General features: G+C 33.9%; 2 protein-coding genes across 2 annotated transcripts in view; both read left to right on the forward strand.

The window, feature by feature from the left end:
- The first annotated feature begins 1,949 nt into the window (after positions 1-1,949).
- The window catches only part of LOC127845366 (myeloperoxidase-like), a 128,534-nt gene continuing 106,509 nt past the window's right edge, over positions 1,950-23,974 (forward strand). Inside the window, exons 1-7 of the mRNA XM_052376243.1 lie at positions 1,950-2,244; positions 10,606-10,720; positions 12,001-12,130; positions 12,515-12,723; positions 13,167-13,349; positions 13,501-13,531; positions 14,096-14,142. Of these exons, the coding sequence (XP_052232203.1) occupies positions 2,239-2,244; positions 10,606-10,720; positions 12,001-12,130; positions 12,515-12,723; positions 13,167-13,349; positions 13,501-13,531; positions 14,096-14,142 (721 nt within the window). The 5' untranslated portion in view covers positions 1,950-2,238. The remainder of the gene's footprint in view (positions 2,245-10,605; positions 10,721-12,000; positions 12,131-12,514; positions 12,724-13,166; positions 13,350-13,500; positions 13,532-14,095; positions 14,143-23,974) is intronic.
- LOC127845368 (myeloperoxidase-like) lies at positions 15,543-23,480 on the forward strand. The gene is made up of 8 exons (XM_052376246.1): positions 15,543-16,037; positions 16,919-17,023; positions 17,830-18,124; positions 18,444-18,635; positions 19,279-19,515; positions 20,801-20,964; positions 21,352-21,448; positions 22,057-23,480. The coding sequence occupies exons 2-8, from the start codon at positions 16,924-16,926 to the stop codon at positions 22,223-22,225; spliced, it is 1,254 nt and encodes a 417-aa protein (XP_052232206.1). The 5' UTR covers positions 15,543-16,037; positions 16,919-16,923; the 3' UTR covers positions 22,226-23,480.

The raw sequence follows: 23,974 nt of genomic DNA on the forward strand, positions 1-23,974 counted from the left end.
GCTTTGATTTTGTTCATTCTGGTCAAGTGAGTAGACGCGTCACGTCAACGAGGTCATACTGTTCGAAAAAAGTCAAACTCCAATAAGTGCATATGTCTTATTCGTATTAGCATCGTAATGTAATATTAAAAAAAACTGGAAAACGTATGCCCATTGGGTCTAAGATAAACATGCTCGGTCACTGTCGATGTTTGAACAAAAATATTCATATTTAAATTTTTGTTTTCAACCTGGATTCGGTTTAATAAATGGTATGCAGCTGTGTTAAATGGCACTGTTGAACGAATGTTAGCTTGTTATCACTACGAGGTTGTTTTGTGTTTTATATAGTCAAGAATTAAAATAACTGCTCTCTTTAAGCATCACAATCCGTATGATGCGTTGCCAGTTGTAAGAGTGTGCAATGTTTTAAAAACAAGATTTCAAAAATTGCTCTTGTGTTTAATGATTACTCTGCTCTTGTTTCAATGTATTTGCAGTTTTACATATCTGGTTGGTACGGAGTATGAAATCACGTAAAAATATGGGAGACAAACATAAATTCGGACTTTACACCATACAAGTTTATTTCTTTGAAAAACAAACACGAAATCCTACATTGAAGAAACGCCATCTCGCAGATTAAAATTCTGAAATTTTACCAAAAGCGACAGTTGAATGCTGTGCGAAAGCAACAATATCGTATGACATAATCCCACGTTAACATGCACTCTAAATAAGTTCAAAGCCTCGATATAATTGTGAAATACACATCATACTTCAGCATGGACTACCTGCGTGTATGCACTGAACAAAATATCCATACCCAAACAGCAGCCAACCCCATTACTACCTTTTGTAGTTGTGCAATCGAAAGCTAATCCCAAAAAATCCTGTCCGGTAAAAAACCTAGATGCATTTGTATTGAAGTAGCTTTACTTGAAATCAAAGCATGAGGAAGAAGGAAAATTGTGATTTTCTTGTAATTCCGCCTATTTACCCTGACAGGGTGAGCAGGTAAATAATGTCTTTACAGTGGAATGTTTTTGTGGGTAAATATCACTTTCAACGAATATATTTTATGTATTCATTCCTGTTGTCATATAAGTTATTATACGCGAAACTATTAACATATACGTCGTAAAATACACCACCGCCTTTCTGAAATATGTTTTATCGAAATCGGATTATTATTTAGGAAGAAGAAAAATCCATGAATAACCTGACACTAGCTCGTTGAATTGTATTGAAAAACTTGGGTGATGTTTTGCTGTTGTACTTTTACTTGACACCGAGTAGTGATTTGTTTTTCATTATTTACTCAAAGCGTAGTATGAACTTGTCTATGTGCTAATGCGAGCTTTGTAAAGCTCGATATATACAAGCTGCATACTGGATTGTTTGTAATTGTGTGACTAAAACGCTTTATGGCTCACACTAGTATTAGATCAGCATTGTTTGTCAGGTTAACAAATTCAGATGTAATAATCTTACTAATTTGTTTCTTAATTAACATATATAACAATGTATATTGTGCATTGCTGTTTAATAACTTACAAACACGTTCATTTTTATCGCGCTTACGTACCGTAATTATTAAGAACGTGTTAATAATGTTCAACAATTATGTAACAATAATATAACTAGGGCATATGTGTATAAGACAACAACTAATTGGTAAACAACGACACGTATGCTTACAACAAGAGAAGCGTATTGCATCTTATTCATCATACACATATCTGACGTGCTTGCGTATTATAAACACACATGAACATATATCTAAACGCGTTTAATCTTCATTATATGATCTTGATATCAAATTAAACTTGTTGTTGAACATGATTGCAAATGTTTGTGAGCATTAACCATACCAGTTTTGCGAGTCAAATATCAGTGCAATACTAAACCATGCTTTATAATTTTAAACGAGTTTCAAAAAATACAATTTCTCAAGAATGAAGTCGCATCTCCATGTTAACATTTAGACTTCAATCCGGGTATGGACGAGTACAAACGTTCTTCACTACTTTCACTCCTACGTAAATCACCAATTGCACTTCACTCCTACGTAAATCACCAATTGCACGGAAGTATGCACAAATATTTTTGGAATACCAAGAAGCGGGTTGCGACGAACGGATCGGTGAAGGGCGATTGGTCCTATATAAATCGGTACTTTTAAACGTTTAAGTTATAACGCAAGCATTTAAGTAAATGACGTTGTAACATTGGTGCGGTTGGAACATTGGTGACACGATGAAAGTAAGAATGTTTTATTATTATTGTTTTAACTTGGGAAATTTAAAGTGGCGTTGCGCTTGATTATATCATTCGTGAAGCCGCAATAATGAACTATCTATCAATATGAGGAATCTGTTCAAGACATTTTCCTGAACAAAAAATGTTGTTTTTTAAATGTCATAATCAATACACGTTAAACCTTGCCATATGTTGTTTAATTACATATTTCATTATTTAACACAGCATGTAAGCAGATGAGAACATTTCCAAACAATACCGTTCGAATGCCTGTCTATTTGAGATGTAATTGTACCTTAAACAAACCCGGTTAAGACTATTTCCGACTCAAGTTAAATGTTTCAAAGAATCGCGCTATGTATCTATTAGCCATTATGCATTAATTATTAATAACTAATTAATACCGCAAAGCAGGAGTCGCAAATCACTTGTCCATGCCGTATGTCGATTCCAACTAGAATTCGACACTAAACGATCATTTGACGATGTAAAAACTTACGGAATACGCTATAGCGTTATAAAATTTGAACATGGTAAAATTGAACTTTTGTGTATGAATACTTCTTTGAATAACGTATAAAGTAAGCTTCACACATAATAGCCAATAGCTCACAGTTTTTAGTAAACACAATGCGACCGTTTTCAAATGCTAACGAAATATATTTTTAATTTAATAAAATCTTTTATAAATACTTAATATAATATATGAACTTAACATTGGTGGGTATGTTAAAAAGGTAATAAAGGAAACGCTGATATAAGAAGATATGTGGAGGTGTTTGTAACGAAACAGTCAAAGACCCTAGCTAGTAGTAAAATAAAAGGAGGAGACAGTAAGCTGGCATCTTTTTGGTATTTACAGCTAAATCATATTTAAAGCCTTTAAGAGAGAACTATATGGAGCTAAAATCATCCCACGGTGCTAGAATTGTTGCGGGATGATTTGTAGACAATAAACAAAAGAAAGTATGACTAAAATAATGCACACGCCTTTTATTAGATTTTTTAAAGATACACTTTTCAAAAGAACTTTTAAGTCAGATACGATTTGTTACTTTAACACCAATGGCTACTTACTACTTTGCATAAAAAGGTGCTGTTAATGATGTAAATAACTATAGAGTGATTACTTTCGTAAGTTGCTTTTCAAAATTATTTACTACAATCATAAACAAGCGAATTGGAACGTTTTGGAACGGAAACACTATTATTTCGGATGCGCAGTTCGGATTTAGGAAAAGATATTCAACTGTTGATGCTATTTATATCTTGATGTCGATTGTTCAAAATTAACTGAAAATAAACGTTTGTATGTTATATACGTCGATATGTTAAAATGTTTTAGTATATACCATTATGGTTGCAAATATTTAAGTCTGGTATACAATGTAAATTGCTTAGAATAGTGAAGGATATGTATGCGAATGTTAAGTCGCGTTTTAAATTATGTTCATCTTATTATCACCACGCTTTTTAAAAAGCGTGGGGATATTGTGGTTATCTCCGCCGTCAGTCCGTCTGTCCGTCTGTCTGTCCGTCTGTCTGTCCGTCTGTCTGTCCGTCCTGGCCACTATCTTCTCCTACGCTATAGGCACTAGAACCTTGAAACTAACACACATGTTAGCTATGAGCATATGTGCGACCCTGCACTATTTGGAATTTTGATCTGACGCCTGGGTCAAAAGTTATGGGGGTTGGGACGGGGCCGGGTCAGAGATTTTCACTCATGTTTTATGTTATTTTACATTCACTTCTTCATTTTTGCACCGATTTACTTCAAATTGATACTGAACCTCTCTTATGACAATACGGTCAATCTCGACAATGCATGGCCTCATTACCAACCCTGGGGCGCCCCGCCCACATAGACCACACCCACCCAAAATTGCCTTTTACTATAATTTCTTCATTTCTAAACTGATTCACTTCAAATTGATACCGACATTCTCTTATGACAATACAGTCAATCTCAACTATGCATGACAATACTGTCAATGTCAACTATGCATGGCCCCAATACCAACCCTGAGGCGCCCCACCCACATAGGCCACACCCACCCAAAATTGCATTTTACTATAACTTCTTCATTTCTACACCGATTCACTTCTAATTGATACTGAACTTCTCTTATGACAATACGGTCAATCTTAACTATGCATGGCCCAATTACCCCGGGGCGCCTCGCCCAAATAGGCCACACCAGCACAAAATTGCCTTTTACTATAATTTCTTCATTTTACGCCGATTCACTTCTAATTGATACTGACTATTCTTATGACAATACGGTCAATCTCAATTATGCATAGCCCCATTACCAACCCTGGGGCGCCCCGCCCACATAGGCCACACCCACTTAAAATTGCCTTTTACTTAACTTCTTCAATTCTACACCGATTCACTTCTTATTGATACTGAACTTCTCTTATGACAATACGGTCAATCTCAACTATGCATGGCCTCATTAACGACCCTGGGGCGCCCCTGGGTCAAACATGCGCGTGGGGATACGCGTAGGCTTCTGCCGCGCCATTTCTAGTTCAGATTATTTTAGTTATGCGGTTGGACTTAGGCAATGTGAAGTAATGTCACCGATATTGTTTTCTTTATTTGTTGAAGATCTTGAACTGTACCTACACGACAACTTTAACTCTGGTTTGAGTATAGATGTTATAACGATGATTTTATTATTATTTGCTGACGACATGGCCATTGTAGGCAAGTCACCTGCTGAAGTCCAATCACATTTAGATATATTGTATTTATACTGCAATTATTGGGGTTAAAATGTTAACACTGTTAAAACGAAAATTATGGTGTTTTGGAAGCGAGGAGGTTTAAAACAAAATGAAAAATGTGCATTCCATGGTAATGATATTGAAGTTGTTGATAACTTTAACTATTTGGGCACAGTGCTAAACTATACCGGAAGTTTTAATTAAATCAAGAACATGAAGTTGGTAAAGCCCTTAAAGCCATGAATACATTGTTGAAACAATGTCATGACTTCAATGTTAAACCAAAAATATTGTGTCAGTTGTTTGACTCTTTTGCGGGTTCCATATTTAAATATTCCGCAGTATGAGGTTTTAACAAGTCAGAGACAAGACATTAAACGCATACATTTAAAATTTTGCAAACGATTACTTCGGGTGTCAATACATACATGCAATGTTGCTGTTTATGGATAATTAGGTAGATATCCATAATATGTAAACCAGTTTGTAAAAATTATAAAATATTGGTTTCAAATTCTATCCAGTGAACATATTATAATGCAAATTGTTTACAAATAAGCTTTAAACGATTGTAATAAAGGTTTGACAAATTGGGTCGAACATGTCAAAAACATGTGAAATAATTTTGGATTTGGTTATGTATTTGAAAAGCCAAATGCTGTGCAAATAAATAGTTTTGTTAGAGTATTCAAATGTATACTTTTTGACAATTTTTGACAAGAGTGGTATGGTAAACTGAATAGCAGTTCTGTATTAGATATGTGTAAAGTTTTTAAAACCTCTTATGAATGTGAAGAATATTAAGACTTACTTCCTAGACGTCTGCGTTTATTTTGTGTAAGAATAAGAGTCTCTGCACACCAGTTAAGAATTCTAACTAGCAGATATGCACAGACCAGAATTACAATACGCGAAATGAACGTTATTGTTTATGTTGTAATGACACTGATTTATAAGACGAATATCATTTCATATGTATATGACGATGTTACACTGATTTAAGAAAAAAAATAAAATAGCAGTACATTTATATAAACCCATCGTTGTTTAAATTCCCTCGATAGAATTATGTGTTATTACCATATGTTATGTTTATTTGTATTGACTTTACTACTGCTACTACTACTACTACTACTCTACTACTACTACTACTACTACTACTACTACTACTACTACTACTACTACTACTACTACTACTACTACTACTACTACTACTACTACTACTACTACTACTACTACTACTACTACTACTACTACAACTACGACTTTTACTACTACTACTACTACTACTACTACTACTACTTCTACTACTACTACTACTACTACTACTACTACTACTACTACTACTACTACTACTACTACTACTACTACTACTACTACTACTACTACTACTACTACTACTACTACTACTACTACTACTACTACTACTACTACTACTACTGCTACTACCACTACTACTACTACTACTACTTCTACTTCTACTACTACTACTACTACTACCACTACTTCTACTACTACTACTACTGCTGCTGCTACTACTTCTACTACTGCAACTACTACTTCTACTACTACTACTACTACTACTACTACTATTACTACTACTACTACTACTACTACTACTACTACTACTACTACTTCTACTGCTACTGCTCCTAATGCTACGACTACCAGTATTACTACTATTACTACTACTACTACTACAACTGCTACTACTACTACTACTTCTACTACTACTACAACAACAGCTACTACTACTACTACTACTACTACTACTACTACTACTACTACTACTACTACTACTACTACTACTACTACTACTACTACTACTACTAGTACTACTACTACTACTACTACTGCTTCTACTACAACTACTACACTACTACTACTACTACTAGTACTACTATACTACTACTACTACTACTACTACTACTACTACTACTACTACTACTACTACTACTACTACTACTACTACTACTACTACCACAACAACAACTACTACTATAACTACTTACAATAATAATAATAATAAGAAGAAGAAGGAATACTGCAACAACAAAACCTAATAATAATAATAATAATAATAATAATAATAATAATAATAATAATAATAATAATAATAATAATAATAATACTTCTTCAACTACTACATCTGCTTCAACTTATACTTAACAGACGCCTGCTTGTTCTATTTTTCCGCACTAATTACAATAATACCAGTTATACATTTAGTTTTTACCGCGAATTACTGTTTTAATATTTTGCACTGGTTTGAGTTTTACCATCGGTTTAGTTTTGTCTTTATGGAGTCAAATATGTACAATAGTACCGTCCTTACGGTGTACTGCTGAAGAGCTTGCAGACGACTAGCATTAAGGACATACATTTATGTCAATGCCTAAGCGAGCTATTGAGAACGAAAATGAAAAAATGAAAAATTTTCTGTCCGTGTAGAATGAAATAAGAAAAGATACATGCTATTTAATTTAATTTGATTTAAATGAATAACCTGCCTAAAATAACACTTTCAAGAGGCCTTTTCACAGATTTTGGCATGTATTGAAGCTTGTCATTAAATGCTTTATATATTGATAAATTTAAACATTTACCCTAAAAATCTCCAGTAAAAAAACAAGAATACAATATCATAAAGGGAAAAAAAGTAACCCTCAACTGGGCTCGAGCCACTGACCCCTGGAGTAAAAAGTCTCCCACTTTGACCACTCGACCATCCGGGATCATGCTGTGAGCGGATGTATTTTTTACTTATATAAGCAATTTTCGCAGTTTCCCAAAATATAACGACAACAACAGAACTTTCCAAATTATTCAATCGTTATCCGTTGCAGCGCTTTATAATTTTCAAGTTTCCAAATCGTCAAAAGATGCATATAATGGATATTTTAGAGCATGGTAAATGTTTAGTATTACTATTTCCCCACAAATATCATAACTAAAACGAACATTTGCGATTCTGAAACAACTGTTTTTAATTTTGACAATTTACCAAAACGTGAAAAGGCCCCTTTAACTAAAATCGATGAGTGTACGCTTTTTAAATCGCGGTAAAGCTGCACAGTGGTTTGAAACTTAATGCTGACTGCGATATTTGTGAATATATAAAACATCATCCGAAAAGTCTATTTGCGCGGTAAAGCCATTAATAGTTAGATATATATCTTACATTTGACATTCAGATGTTACAAAAACGTGTACAGTGCACACGTCAACGACCTTAACCAAGTCTGGTTGTGATAACATCTAAACAGTTATGAACAGTTATGAACAGTGATTTGTTAGACAGTTTACATTTTCCTTATAAATTTATTGTGAGTGTTGCAAGCCTACCTCGTTATTATTTTCAACAAACATGCGAAACATGCGCAATCATCATGCACGTTTACCAATCAGGCATGCACATAGAAACACACTGTACATGCTGTTTATAGTAAGGAAATACCAGGTCAGTGAATTATGGCATTAAAACTACAAGGCGCTTATTTGTAAAAGTAAAAGCTATCCCTGTGGCAAATTGTTAACTTAACTTGTGTTATATATGTATATATATCATATTGATATCGCTCTGAATCATCAATAAGGCCATATACAATTTGTTACAAAATTCATTTTTTTAGCTGTCCACACATTTGAAAATGACTTTTTTATTATTTTAATTTGATTGCATCATTTTGTGAAGACTTTAACATATGTATGCGAAGGAATATACCAAGTATGTTGGCCTCTTTTAAGCAGTGTATTACATGTACTCTAAGCAGAGATTCAAAACATATGTGCATTTCATTTTGATTTATACATATTTAGTTATTTTAACAGTGAACCGACGCATACAGAGTGGAGGTACCATACATGTATATTATTTGAAGTATTTAAATCGGTACTATTGAATTTAAGCTTTGTTTTTGAAAAATTGTATAATGCTATTGTATATAATTGTCAATTTTGTAATTGTACAGATAAGATTTGTAATATTTAATACATACTAATTAATTGAGCTTGGTAAACACTCTGCTGGCATCTCAACATTGTGTTTTGAATATGTTTTTTAATTTTATGGTGCTCAGCTTGTAGGCTTTAACAACAGCTAACACGTGCGTATTAATAGAAACATATAAATTATTTATTACATATATGGTGTGACAATGTTCACATTGATTGAAAGAAAATGAATTGCATCCAGCGAATAATAATTTATTCAGAAATGTACAGAAGCACAACCAATTAGGGAACATGACGACCTTTATAGAGTTTTGTTTTGTCAGGTCGATGTTTTTGCGTGCATAACGAGCAAAAAATAAATCAAATAAATACATTTGTTAAGTCGCAGGGCAATAATATAAAGGTTATAATACAGCGTTAATTATACACAACGACACGTGTATGAAGGTTCTGTTGGAAAGATGCTCAAATATTCTGCTTGAAAAAAACTTAACGACTTTGTTTTGATTTGTTAAAGCCTTTTTCATCAGGTGCTATTTGTATGGTGACAATAGTGATAACTGAAGGAATTTGTATAAGCTTCAAATAACACTTTACGAAAGCTGTGTTTTTTTACTAGAATGTACGTGTTTACACTGATCAAATGGCTAGATAGATTCAATTCCAATGCTCTCGTCAGCATTTAAACGATCCTTTAAATATAATGGTGAGACACATTTGCTCACATTACAAGCTTAACAGTATTGCATAAATTTCACATTTTTACAAGGTAAAGAGTTTCAAATAATTTGTCAACATTTGAGCTCAGTTATTTCTGTATGAAATTTAAGATAACCATTCCTTTTTTTAGATTTGCATTTTAATGAAATATCCATTTCATATTTGTGTTACACCATTCAGGTCTATGGTATTGTGTTCACTTTTTGAAAAAAAGGGTTAACATTTTAAGATCTAGATGGGTTATCTAGCAAACAGATGTTATTTATAAATGTCAGTTTTTGAGCATGTGTTCTGATTGTATCTTTACGTTTTATTTACCGCTGCTGTTAAACAATTATTAGTTTTTTGGTGGTTTTTTTTTTTGGTTAATGTGAATAGAGGAACTGTTCTGGTTTATTTTTAATTACTCTTGAGACACAGATTTGTTAATACAGGTTTCGTAACAACAAACAATAGCTGGTTGTTTTAATAAATGATATACAACTAAACTGTCGATACATATAGATATATGGGCCGCGCTTTTTGAAAAGTCGGTAAAATGCAAGGGCGTAAAGTGTCGTCCCACATTAACCTGTGCAGTCTTCACAGGCTAATCAGGGACGAAACTGTCCGCCTTAACTAGATTTTTGGTAAGAAAAAACTTTGTTGTAAACGAAAAAAATACCATGAAAGCTGAACGTGTCATCCCGGATTAGCCTATGCGAACTGCACAGGCTTATCTGGGAAGACACTTTACGCACATGCATTTAACCCCCGTTTCAAAGAACATGGTCCATATATAATTATTATTACAATGTTGCTTTCAAGACCACGTGTATTAAGCTAAATGTAATGGTGATTCAGTGTATTATTCCATCCAATCGTGTCGAGACTATTACTTCAACGATATGAATCGGTATCCTTATTTTGATTGATGCTTTTCGACATATGTAAGTGTCCGATTTCTTCTCACAGACGCTCGGAGCAGCAGCGTGGTTGCTCGTGTGTGTGGTGTTTGCACCGACGGTGCGCACCAACCCTGCCTCGAAAGTACATGACGCTGTTGTTAGCAGTGCTCGAGAGAAATGGGGTAATATTTAGTGTCATTATGTGTATTATGTGTCTTTGTGTTAACGTTTATTTATCTATATAGTACATGTATTGTATATAATTCATGAGTCGTAGTTTCAACAGGATTGGGAAAATTAACATATTTCCGTAATCGAAATTAATGTCTGAAGTAAATATTCATTATATTAAACTGTCGGTTATTATTTCTGTATGTTTTCTTTGTTAGCAGTTCTCGAGAGAAATGGAGTAAAAGTTGATGTTTTATTCTGGTTTGATGTAAGAGTTTATTTATCTATAATATTTATCTATAAATTACATGTATTATATATAATACATGAGTCGAAGTTTCAACAGGATTGGGACAATAAACATATTTCCGTAACCGAAATTCATTTATGAAGTAAAAATTTATTTTATTAAACGGTCGGTTATTATTTCTGTATGTTTTCTACATTGAAATACGAGATACCTGAGTCCCTACAAGCGTTTTTTTTTATATTCTCGTTCGGTACTTCTGCACGGTCAAACTTTCAAAACAAGTTTGATGTTCAGAAAAAATATTAAAGAAGGTATAGTATTAATAGAATAATTCAATGGTGGGGTATTCAGAGAACCGACACTGCCCACGCTTGTTTCTTAGAGAATCCGGGTGTATTATGATATAATCTCATATAGCCAACGCCCATAATACGTTTTCTCAAAACTAGATAATGGATAAATGTTCCATATATATCTTGCAATACGACCTCACACAAATAACAACCGTGCACAAGATCTGGGAACTTGATACTAGCGTAATATTCCATCGTTAATTGATATATATTTGTATTGTCAAGCTGGGCGCTGCTTTTTAGCAATGCATCAAACTGTTCAAAATATCACGCTGGCCATTTGTGACCGAGACTTCTACCTTTAGCTCAAATGTTGAGCTAACACAATATACTTTAATGTCAATATTTTGAACATTAGCACCATACAGCACATGCAGGTTGTTACTTCACTAATGGTATGAACATTTTAAAATTACTTGCAACAACCAAACGTTTACCTAGAGCAATTGTCATAGGTTTTTTTCCAGACTTAAGTGTATCATGCAAGCGGACATTTCAACAAAACCAGGCGCATGTTTTAAGATTACATATTTCGTAATTGTCAGTGTTTTTAGGTAGCATATGAGGTCATAATCACTTTTAAAATATAATTTGATTTCGTCATTTTTTAAAGTCGGGAAAGGCATAATGACCGAAAGCATGTAGCATTTCACTTATTAGTACATTGTAATTGTATTCGGTATTTCAGCCGACTCATCTAGCGGATTTGATTGCCCTTTACGGAACATTCACCGACGGAGTCTTCCCACCGATGCCGACATCGCCGCTGACCGGGATCTGACAACCATGATGGTCTCTGTGCGCAACCTACGTAAACAGTACGTTCACTTGTCTGATTTAAGGAATCAAAATGTCATGCAATCTGTTACAAGATAGGTATATCCATTTAATTTGGCGGACCACGAAGCTCTTGATATACGCACCCTATATGTATATTGTAATGTGACAGTTGGTAGAGCATATAAATTGTTATCTCCATGGACTAAGAATTAAACATCCGGCGAAGACTAAACATGGAAACGCAGTTCTCTTTAACATCAGGAATTTATCGAAGTAATTTAGCACTGGATACAGTGTTGGTTATTACCTGATTTATTTACTATTTACAATAATAACAGTATTTTGTTTAAGTTTTTCTTATCGTTGTTTTAATTCACAACTTACGGCGAGCATGTTTTTTCTTTTACATCTGGCTTTAACAGAGGATTCAGTTTGGCTGAACTTGAACACGAGAACGTGGTCGCGGAATTTCAGCGTCTTCTAAAAGACCTTCCCGTATGTCCACAATGGACAGGACAATGCAACGCTACCTCAAAGTTTAGATCCATTAATGGCACGTGCAACAATCTGAATAACCCCACGTGGGGAATGTCAGGGGCGGCCCAGCGCCGTCTAGTTCGGGCAGCATATGGTGATTTCAAGAGAAAAGTGTTATATAATCGAATCTCGTTGATTGTTGACATAACGGCCAAACTATATTTTATATCACAAGATCTTGTCACTAAAACTTAATATAAACGTACGCGCGCATATAAATGCGTTTACATTATGAATATTGCTTAAATACATTGATGTGAATTAACAGAAAACGTTTAGCGTACTCTTTTTTGCTATATAATAGTGTGTATTTCAAAGTTTAAATACAAATGATAAAACTATGACTGCATATGCTTGACGAAAAGTTTTGTTACATCTGTTCATTCGGTTTTATAAATAGTAACACTATGAAAATAGTTTCTTGTATAGTTTCAACTATACGTCATTTTCGACTACATTTTAGAAAGAAAATAGCATTTTCATGCATAACATTACTTTAAAATAATTTTATTATGTAATTAATTCCGGGACATTCAGATGACGGTCTGAACCTTCCCCGGTCTTTGGGTATTGATGGAAAGCCTCTGCCGTTCCCACGAAAGGTCAGCAACGCAGTCCATAGGGGTCCTCAGCAGCTTAAGTCACAAGAATTGACACTGCAGGCCTTTCAGTTTGGTCAGTTCCTTGACCACGACATAATAAAAACACCTAGGAGCGAGGGTAAGTTATTTTAACGTTGCGATCACGTGCTATTAATAGCGACGGTATGATTATTAATTTAATTTATCGTTTTGTAACATTTGGCAATACTATACATTGTGTTAAGTGTTATTTTCAATGAGTAATCATTTTTGTGTTATATTTTATGCAGCTGCAAGGGATTGCTGTGCAAATAATGAAGAGTGAGTACATGCTCTGTTATACACACGCTGCAATACGTTCGACTATATATATATTTCATAGTATATAATACTTTATATTATCTATTTGATAACAGTTTAAAAAAACATGTCGGTTTAATATTATACTGCTTTCTTAGTGCGTTTCATGCACTCACATCTGGTAAGCGTAGTTAAAAAATTCGGAGCAACACAGTGGTATTGTCCTTTAAGTAATAACATACATTATAATTACACATTTTTACGTAAAAGGGACATTAATTGCCTTTACAACATTGACTAAATATTACAATGTATTCTTTGAATATGTATATACCGATTCCGTTTTAAAAGGCGCGAAAGCCGTTTTTAATATACTCTTAATAGGAGCCATTCAAAATTCCAATTGCATTCTTACCGCCGAAATATCACTATACACTATATTTTATCTACAATGCAGGATGAGCACCTTCAAGAAGCAAAAGCGTTTCTAATATATGAAACAATTAATTTTCACTCATTACTTTAATGAAGGAACAATTCTTTTTTTATCAAATATTAACCAATACATTCCATTGTTAACTATAGTCTGGACAATTGTTTCAACATAAACTTTGACGAAGATGACCCTTACTTGCCACGAATCTACCTTCTCAATGACATTATGTCAATTACCGATATCACCAAATGACCATGCCTCTTTAAAATAAAGGATTGTTTCAGCCTCGCAATAAAGTGTTTGCAAGTTACGCAATTTTTAGTGTGAGCGTTAGCTCACACTAATGTTACAGAGCATATTTTGCAAATCAGTATGTGCTTAGAAGCCTTAGCTACGGTATGGAAAGACAACCACTGCCTGTTGCAGCAGACGACAAATGCTATGAGCGTTTTCTAGGAAAGATAACCACCATATTTGCCTGTTTATAGTTCACCACTTGTACACTGCCAGTGGGTGTTCATGACTAATAGTGTTTAACAGCTTATTAGACGAGATTGGCCAGACTTGTGTTTATCATTGAAATCTGTACAAATTGGCTGCTTTCATGGAAAACGGGGCTTAATGCATGCCAAATAAGATTAGCCTGTGCACACTGATAAGCTGTATCAATGATTTGGTAAAAAACACAACACATCTCGACCTGTGCTTTAAGACACACTCTTTATAAATTTGAATTGGTTGTGGTCATTTCAAACTTGCGATATAAAAAGCTATCACATAATTTTGAAAACTGAGTTGCGTCTAAGATTATACAACAGCGAACAAATTCAGTGCCTTCAGCGCTTTGATTTTGTTTGGTGTCGTTAAACGTTAGCAAAAAGTTGAGAACGGTTATTTTATAATTTTATTTGAAAAACTAATTTAAATAAGAATAATAATAATCATCTCAACATTAAAGGGATCTTTTCACGCTTTGGTAAATTGACAAAATTGAAAAAAGTTGTTTCAGATTCGCAAATTTTCGTTTTGGTTATGATATTTGTGAGGAAACAGTAATACTGAACATTTACCATGCTCTAATATAGCCATTATATGCATCTTTTGACGATTTTAAAACCTAAAAATTATAAAGCGTTGACGCGAAACGCTTGAATAATTTGGAGAGTTCTGTTTTTGTCGTTAAATTTTGTGAAACTACGAAGATTGCTTATATAACGTATAAAATACGTGAATTATGTGTACCCGGCGGAATAGCTCAGTAGGTTAAAGCGTTTTTACTTCAGGACTCTGGCAGGACTCCTGGGTTCACTGGTTCGAAACCTGCTCCGGGCAATGTTCTTTTCCTTTTTTTAATTTTATTCTTGATTTTTTACTGGAGCTTTTACGATCCAATGTTTACATTTATCAATATAAAGCATTTAATGAATAAGTTTTAAAAAATGCCAAAATCTGTGAAAAAGCCCCTTTAAACCACATTTTAAAATGTTATTACTTATATCTGACCTTTACTTTTTCATTTCATTCATAACATGTTTTATAATTTAAATGCTTAACATTTTAAGTTTGTATGTTCGTCATGTTTGTAAATGTATATTTTAAACATGAGTGTGTTTGTAATTGTGGCTTACAGTCATAAACACGCGAATGGCACGAGTGAAATCGACATTATAGATTATGAATTCCTCGTACAACTGATCGATTTACAATTTTCTTTTTGAATATGGTTAATAAGTATTTTGATATTGCATTTAGTCTTTTGATTAATATAACATCAAACATTAAAAAAACAATCGTGTAATATCAAGTAATATTCTCCAACAAAAAACAAAAAAAACACGCATCAAATTGCAACTCTGAGTCTGTGGGTACATGTGCTTGTTTGACATCCTAACTTGCTAATCTGCTATCGTCCAATGTTCGTTGTATTGCCGTCATCCTTACATAATAAAGTAGGCTTGTGTTGATGTTTAGTATTCTACGGTAAAACGCTGCAACGTCAGCAAACAAATGAGCTAACGTCATTTGTCGACGCTTCAAACGTCTACGGCTCTTCAGACCAGCTTCTGAAGTCATTGCGAAACGGAACTACAGGTACGTAAACTGTACAGAAAATTTTCGATTTCCGAGTTTACGGGCGCACTTTGTGAACTTTCATTCGCACATCCATACAGTTGGAAATTTGAATATTTAGGAATGAAGTCATTTGAAAACTATCACAAAATAAAGTACCTGAAAATTATAAATACAGTAATCAGGTATAAACATAATTACCGCGTCCTCGAAATTTGTTATCATATAAGCATCGATCTTGAAGGATGAAGTCAAGTCCATTAAGTAATTATAACCTGTTATCTCCTCTCTAAGTAATAAAACAGTAAACCCATGTATATAAACTATGTTTATGTATTCGATAAGAAGTTTTTAAAATCGGCACATACGAAGCTTAATTTATAACTTGTGTATGATGTATCAATGATAAAAAAAGAAGAAAAGAAGAATATATAAGGTTTATCCTTCATCTAGGGGCTGAATTGCTTAACATTCAGAAGTTAAGAATTTTACATGTTTAAAACATTTCGAAACACAACCTTTTTATATAAAAGTATGACTTACCACATCAAAAATTGAAAAACACTTATAACATAATTTGTAAACTAAAGAAATCGAGCTCGTTCTTTATTTATAATTCAAAATGAAACACACAAATCATTTATACGTAAATGTATATCACATAAGTCTTGCTTTATCGATATGCATAATACCATGGCAGCATGGAATATGCGATGAAAAAACACACGTTCAACATATCGTTTTACAGCAATAAAACCTTAATAAAGTAGATGCAAATACATGGTCATAGCGTTTAACAGGGTATAAGTGAATTTATGTCACAAATGAAACTACAATTCTATTCCATTATTAATTGTTCACTTAATATGATAGATCTTCTTAAATGATATTTCGATTTATAGCGTTTATGAAGGTCACACAGGGCGCAGATGGGCCCCGCCTTCCTGACGGTGATGACAGGAGGTGCCGTTCTGACCAAGCAAACGGGAAACACTGTAGTCTCGCAGGTGAGTATCATCCGTTTTCTCCATTATGTTGTTGATTCATCAAGGCATTCGATAATGAAACAAGATATGTGTTTGTCAGAAACACTATGTCCCCATTGCGGCGCTTTGAATCTATATATATGACCTTTGACCTTGAAGGATGACTTTGACCTTGTACTTTCACACCTCAAAATGTGCAGCTCTATGAGATACACATGCATGTCAAATATGAAGTTGCTATCTTCAATATTGCAAAAGTTGTGGCAAAATGTTAAAGTTTGAAAAAAACAACAACAAACAAACAAACAAACCAACCAACTAACCAACAGACAGGGCAAAAAAAATATGTCCCCCGCTATAGTGGTGGGGGACATAAAAAGGCCTATAAATCCGCCTTCCTAACGGTGATGATGTAACGTACCGTTCATCCAACGCGAGACACTGCTGTCTAGCTGGTAAAAATGAATCGGGCTCAATATCATTGTGTTATGTTATCAAGGCGTTAAATTAGGAAATTGCATATTCCGAGTTGTTTGAATACAAGCTGTTTGACAAACTACGTTTATATAAGTGAACATAATGTATTCGATTATTTATAGATGTAAATTTGAGGGAGTCAGTAAAGATATTACGAACATATTTGTTTTAAATCGAAATGCCAATTAAATATTACCTAATTGAAAAACAAACCATACGTATTTGTTCGTGCCAAAACGCAATAGTTTCACATTGAATTTTGGTACTTAGTAACTTGTGTTGACGACTTAGTGCATAAATGATGACATAATGATATGATAATAACACTATGTAGACGGCGTTGATTTTAGGTGATGCACGTGTAAACGTTATTCCGTCATTAACATCATATCACAACTTGTTTGTGCTTGAACACAATCGCCTTGCGACAAGACTGAGCCGATTTTTTGCGGATGACGAGGAAGCTTTTCAGCAGACGAGAAAGCTCTTGATCGGAATAATGCAGAAGATTGTTTACGACGAATTTCTTCCATCGTTCCTTTCACCGAAAGCGATGAAGAAGTATAAACTTGACAGTTCGAATAAGTACAAATACGACTCAAAGCTTGATCCCACCATTGCCAACGCTTTTGGAATAGCGTTTCGGTACGTTTTAGAAGACCGTAAAATAAACTATAAATTCGCATGTAAACATTCATAAGCTTACATACACTCATTTACTTGAATTTGCTTTGGCCTAACTTAATCAAATATAAATGTATTACTTCATTCACAATTAATGTATTAAATATTACAGTAACGTAATTAATTATTGCTCCTTTATGTATTATCTTATATTATATAAATTGTATCACATGTAATGTGTATTACTGCCTTTCTACCATAAACCTTTGTGTTAAATGATATGTATGTGTTTGTTTAATTTATCAGTACTCATTGCACAAATATATCCACACTTTTCCAGAATGGGACACTCTTGGATTCCCACGTTCATGTCGGTCTACACAAATAACTTCGATCCATTCCGCAAGCAATTTCTCAACGAAACCTTCTTGGACCCCAACATGACCTACATTGAGTCTGTGAATGGGGGCCCATCTGGGATGCAGGGGCTGTCATACGCGTTATCAGCTCTTGAGTCATCCACTACTGACAGGTACTGGTTTGGGAAGTCCTTAAAAAACACGGACTTTGACTAATGTATGCAATGTTTTTTAAACGTTTAAAACTCGGACACGATTTGTCCCGTAAGCCCTAATCAACATTTAACATAAGTCTGGATTGAACATTTGTGTCAATGCCGTTATTTCACTTATATGAAAACACATTTTTACCCGTTTGATTGTTGTTTCTTATTAGCAGCATTGTACATTAAATTAAGATATGCACTAGTTAAACACATCTTCTCAGATTTCACTTTGTATGCGCTTTGAAAAAAAAGGTGTGTTCACTTTCAGAGGTTCTAGAGCCATTGATAAGTTTCATTTGGAAATATTTGCGATTTATAACTGTATCTTTGTTACTCATAGTCATGTAATATTTATTTAATTAAGAAAACCATGTTGACTGTTAGTTACAACACCTTTTCATTTCTGAAAGGTTTTTAAGTGAAATTTAATATTGCAACCAATGCCAAAATGCATTTATTAAATGTCACCTGTAGCTAACAACAATTCAATTTTATACCTTACGACTTGTTTAATAGCAATACCATTTAATCGGAAATTGCGAGCAGTTGAGCACAGTAAGCATGAATTATATCAATATTGATATTTCCTGCAAACATGTTATATTTTAAGAATCATCGAAGACGTTGTCCGTAACAGTCTGTTCGTAAACACCATCAAAGATATTTCCTTTGATCTGGCATCCCTGAACATCCAGAGGGGTCGAGACCACGGACTCCCCTCCTACAATGAGTTTCGAAAAGTGTGCGGACTGTCGGACGTGAGGTCATGGGGCACCTCAGCGGGTCACAGAGGCCTTGTTGATCACACTCAGGAGGCAATCACAAAGCTTAAAGATGCCGGTTACAGGTACTGTGAAGTTATTGTATTTCGGGTAGCCATTGTAAGTATTGTTAAAGCTAATAAAAGGTTAGAATTCGTGAGGAGAATCTGGTTGCCTCCCCTTACCGACTCGACGAACCTATTGACACAAATTTCAAAACATAAGCAATCATTATTTTGATGTAGTAAATTATATAGAACTGAACACCTTGTGTTACAATATAAACTAAGGCTGTCTGACTAAACGAACTGTACAGCGCGGTCACTTGTTTATGGTTCCTTAGATGTGCTTGGTATATAAAGCTGAATACACAAACTAAAAATGCATTAACATAATTCAAATTCGTTTATTCTTTGTTTAAATTCTTAATTTCATTTTTGTATTTAATAGTTTTAGCAGCAAGTACTTCTTAATGTCATGCTTTACCTTTATGTTATTTAAAAATTCATATATTGTATTTAAATAAACACTTACTCTAAGAATAGCGGTAATTTAAACGGCAACCGTTTTTTTAAAACTAAGCACTGTTTGTAGTGAACTGTATATTTATCTTATTAAGCGAATGGTTTTCTATTCCAGTGTAGTTGTTACTTGACTTCCGCATTTAATAAATACGTTTAAGTTATTAATGTTTGTAACATTTCAAAAAACATTAACAATGTATTTATTTAACCTTACCGTGTGTTTTATTTGTGAATATTTTAATTTAGTGTCGATGTAGTGTTTCTTAAACACGATTAATACTAGGCTTAATCACGATTAAACCTACCTTAAATCTGATTTAGACCAACTCTATGCTTAATATTGACTCTTCTAAGATTATGGGCCACAGCTTTTATCCTGGGTATGTTTTCTGTTTCGTTTCCATATATATTGTCGTGTTAAATATATGCGTAACGCATCGGGCCACTTGCCTTATGGTGGAGATTAGGATGGTATTTTGAATTTTCTTCTTAGTGAAGTATGTGGGTAGCAATATTCGTAGTTTCAGCTCTACTCCGATATTCGCAATCACTTATGATGAACTGATGCTTTTTGATATATTAATTACGTTAATGATTTCAGTTTCCTAAATACATGTTCTAGTACTTCGGCTAAATTCTCCTCCATTTATATAACGTTTGTTAAAATTAGAACAGTAACGTTTGTAAAAACACGTCTCGACATTTTTTGTCCAAAATCATCTTTTTTTCACTCGATGTTCCATTTAACTTTAGTTTGTTCAGTAAAAACCAAGTCTTAGGTTTTCTCGGTACGTCTTTTTTGATCAGTTATTTCATAATAACGATGCTAATGACGTAATCAACTCAGTTCACCCAAAGACATTGACCTTTACCCCGGGGCACTGAGTGAGAAGCCCGTCTCTGGTGGAACCCTGGGTCCGACAATGGAGTGTATCATAGGAGACCAGTTCCGGAGACTCAAGTTCGGAGATAGATTCTTCTATCAAAACGAGAAAACTGGCTTTAACAAAGGTACTTTCAATCATATTTGAAGCCCACGTTCGGGCAAATAGGCTACTTTGTTTATGATTCGATTCATAATTTCAAAACAATACATACCGTTATTACTTCTACATATTTAAGATGTCGTAAAAACATAAAAACATCTAAAATACGAACGAGAGTATTAGGAAGGTCGAATTGCAAATATGGTAAAATATATTACGTCATATGCATGCAAGAATTGGATAATTCATTTAATTAGCTCTTGAAAAAACTAAAAACATATTTGCACTTTGTTTATCATTTTTCTTAAATCAGGATAAACGATTGACAACTCCATAACTTTCAAGACATGGTTTTCGTGTCAGTGTTCTATTAAATGCTATTAAAATTGAAGCATGTGTGTTGCATTCTTAGCACAACAGGCCGCCATTCAGAAATACAGCCTGGCCTCCCTGCTATGTAAAAACTACAACTTTAAGAAAGTCAACTTTCCGAACGTCTTCAAACTCGCGTGAGTGTAACGTTGCATATTGCGTTATAATGTCGTGAAAACAATTGTTTGGTCGACGATATACCATGCCTTACGACTCATTGTTGACCTAATAATTCCTATCGCATTTCTTTCGAATCTCATGATATTTTGTCTACACAATTTTTTTTAATTTTTTATAACGAAAACGCGTTTGATAGACTTTATACACTATGTGTTGATTAATCGAAACAAATGACCTTTCAATTGATGTAAAATATAATTACGCCGTTAACTACATGTAACTGTTATCAAACTCATTAATGTTTAATGACGTTACCGTTCCCTGTTGAATGCATTTTTTTTTAGTTTTAAGTATATTCGTATAACTATTCCAAACAGACGAACACCGCTATGAATAGATAGCATTCATAAAATATAATAGCCATCGTTTAACAAAGGGAATTATATCTGAAAGACGTTACCGTTTATTTAATGGTGTTCTCATTATATAAGGCATGCTAAACGAATGAGAAGTTATACTATATCTCGAAACCCAATAACACCTAGACATATGTATAACACGTCAATTGTACAAGCACATTAACACGACTATGTTTAATGTCATTAACACTGTTCGCACATTTTAGTGATCCGATCAAAAGCTGCCAGACAATCGACGATATCGACTTGAAGCCTTTTGGCTCTTCTTCCAATGGCGGCTCTACTAGTTGGGGCTATAAGTTGCGCAACCTTTTCCAGCGCAACGAAATAATTGAGAAAAGCAGTGAGACACTAGAGGAGTATCATCAAAAATGATTGTACACATGTGTTGCTTTATATATACATTTTCTTTATAAATGGACTTACGATTGTGTTGTACATTTAAATAGACAATTTAGCAAGTGTTGTTATGTCGACGTGTTAAGCATCATACGTTTTTGTAATACGTTATATTGACATATAAGATGCAGAAACAAAAATCATGGTTAACGCACATGTATTTGTTCAAACCTCGTTTACCAGAAATGTAAAGAGGAAAACTGCAAAAGACAAGGGACCAAAAGTTTTTTAACTCGTTTACATTTAGATTATCAATAATGCAAGTATCATTTTAACACTGGGGTTTGTAATCAAAGACTATCTTGAGTAAATTTATAAGATGCACCATGGTTAAGTTGCGAAAAGTGTGCAGATGATAAACGATTTGATAAGACAAGTCTTAGATCTTCTGAGCTTAATGTGTCTTGAAACTGCTTTAATAATTCCTGGTAAAAATACAAACTTGGAAGTTATATACTTTGAACATATCTGCATTACTATGAAAATATTGACAGTTCGGCGTTTTGAATAATATTGTCAACACAATTAACGACTTCTCTAACCATAATTTAAAATCGAAGCTTATGTTAACAAATTGTTATATCTGGTTCATAGAATAATGGAACATGAAACATAGCCTCGGTTTCATATACTGCTTTCTACATAAGTATAAAAGTAAATGCTCATATATGAATGTTTCTCCAGCAAATAATGTGTGCGGACAATTATTAAAACACATTTTGTAGCGCCAATGGCTATTTAAAAACACTAATAAGAGTATATCATTATTATACTATACGATATATATACGAAGTTTTAATATTACGTGTTATTTTGTTCAATGTATTTTGTAACAAGTCTTTTCTACTTTATTTTATTTGCTTACGTTTTTTATATTGACTTCATTATGTTTATTTATCATAGGTTGCCCATACATCTGCTAATTGTTATGTTATAGTTACTAAATGTAGCATCCTGGTGTATCAATGTGTGCTTTACGTTAAGGCAAGGTATCTTTTGTTACTGCTTGTTAGGGCATGTTAGTTGGATATTGTGCATCAATTAAGCTGTTTTTTAAGCACTCAAGATAGCTCCTACGTACGTTGATGAACAATCGAAGTTAAGAACATCATTTTCTTTTAGTTGATATTCTAATAATTAGAAATATTTATATATACTTCCAGATAAACTCTATAGCATGGCTTTTATGTACGTATTAACCCGTATTAAATAAATGCATACATGAAAAAAAAGATAAGTTTGTTATATCATTTTTCTCAAAAATCCATTAGTCCACGTATGGGTGCATATGTCGTGTTTTGTAACCAAGTCAACTATGAAAAGCACACATTCTGTTTTCTTCGCTACACCATACCTTGTTTTAAAGAATAAGAATTGTGCAATTAAAAAAAGAGCGCTGCAGTTAATAAAGGAGGGGTGCATAAACAAAAGAGGGGATAATTTCGAGATCTCGAGATCCAGAGTTAGTCAGCCAATCAAATTGTGTGTAACATGTGTAAATATTTTGTACGCATATATATATAGCTGGCCGAAGCGGGATTTTAATGTGATGATTTCTTCCCTTTGTATAAAGATCACCAAGGACGACCTTATGGAACAATTTGATTGGCTGACTAACTCTTGGCCACGAGTTAGCTAAGTCGGGATCTCGAGATAGCTAAATTCTCTCCTCTTTTGTTGATGCTTACTTCCCTTTTTATACAGATCAACATGAACGCCCATGTG

The sequence above is a fragment of the Dreissena polymorpha genome, chromosome 9 (assembly GCF_020536995.1).
Source record: "Dreissena polymorpha isolate Duluth1 chromosome 9, UMN_Dpol_1.0, whole genome shotgun sequence".
Lineage (NCBI taxonomy): Eukaryota > Metazoa > Mollusca > Bivalvia > Myida > Dreissenidae > Dreissena > Dreissena polymorpha.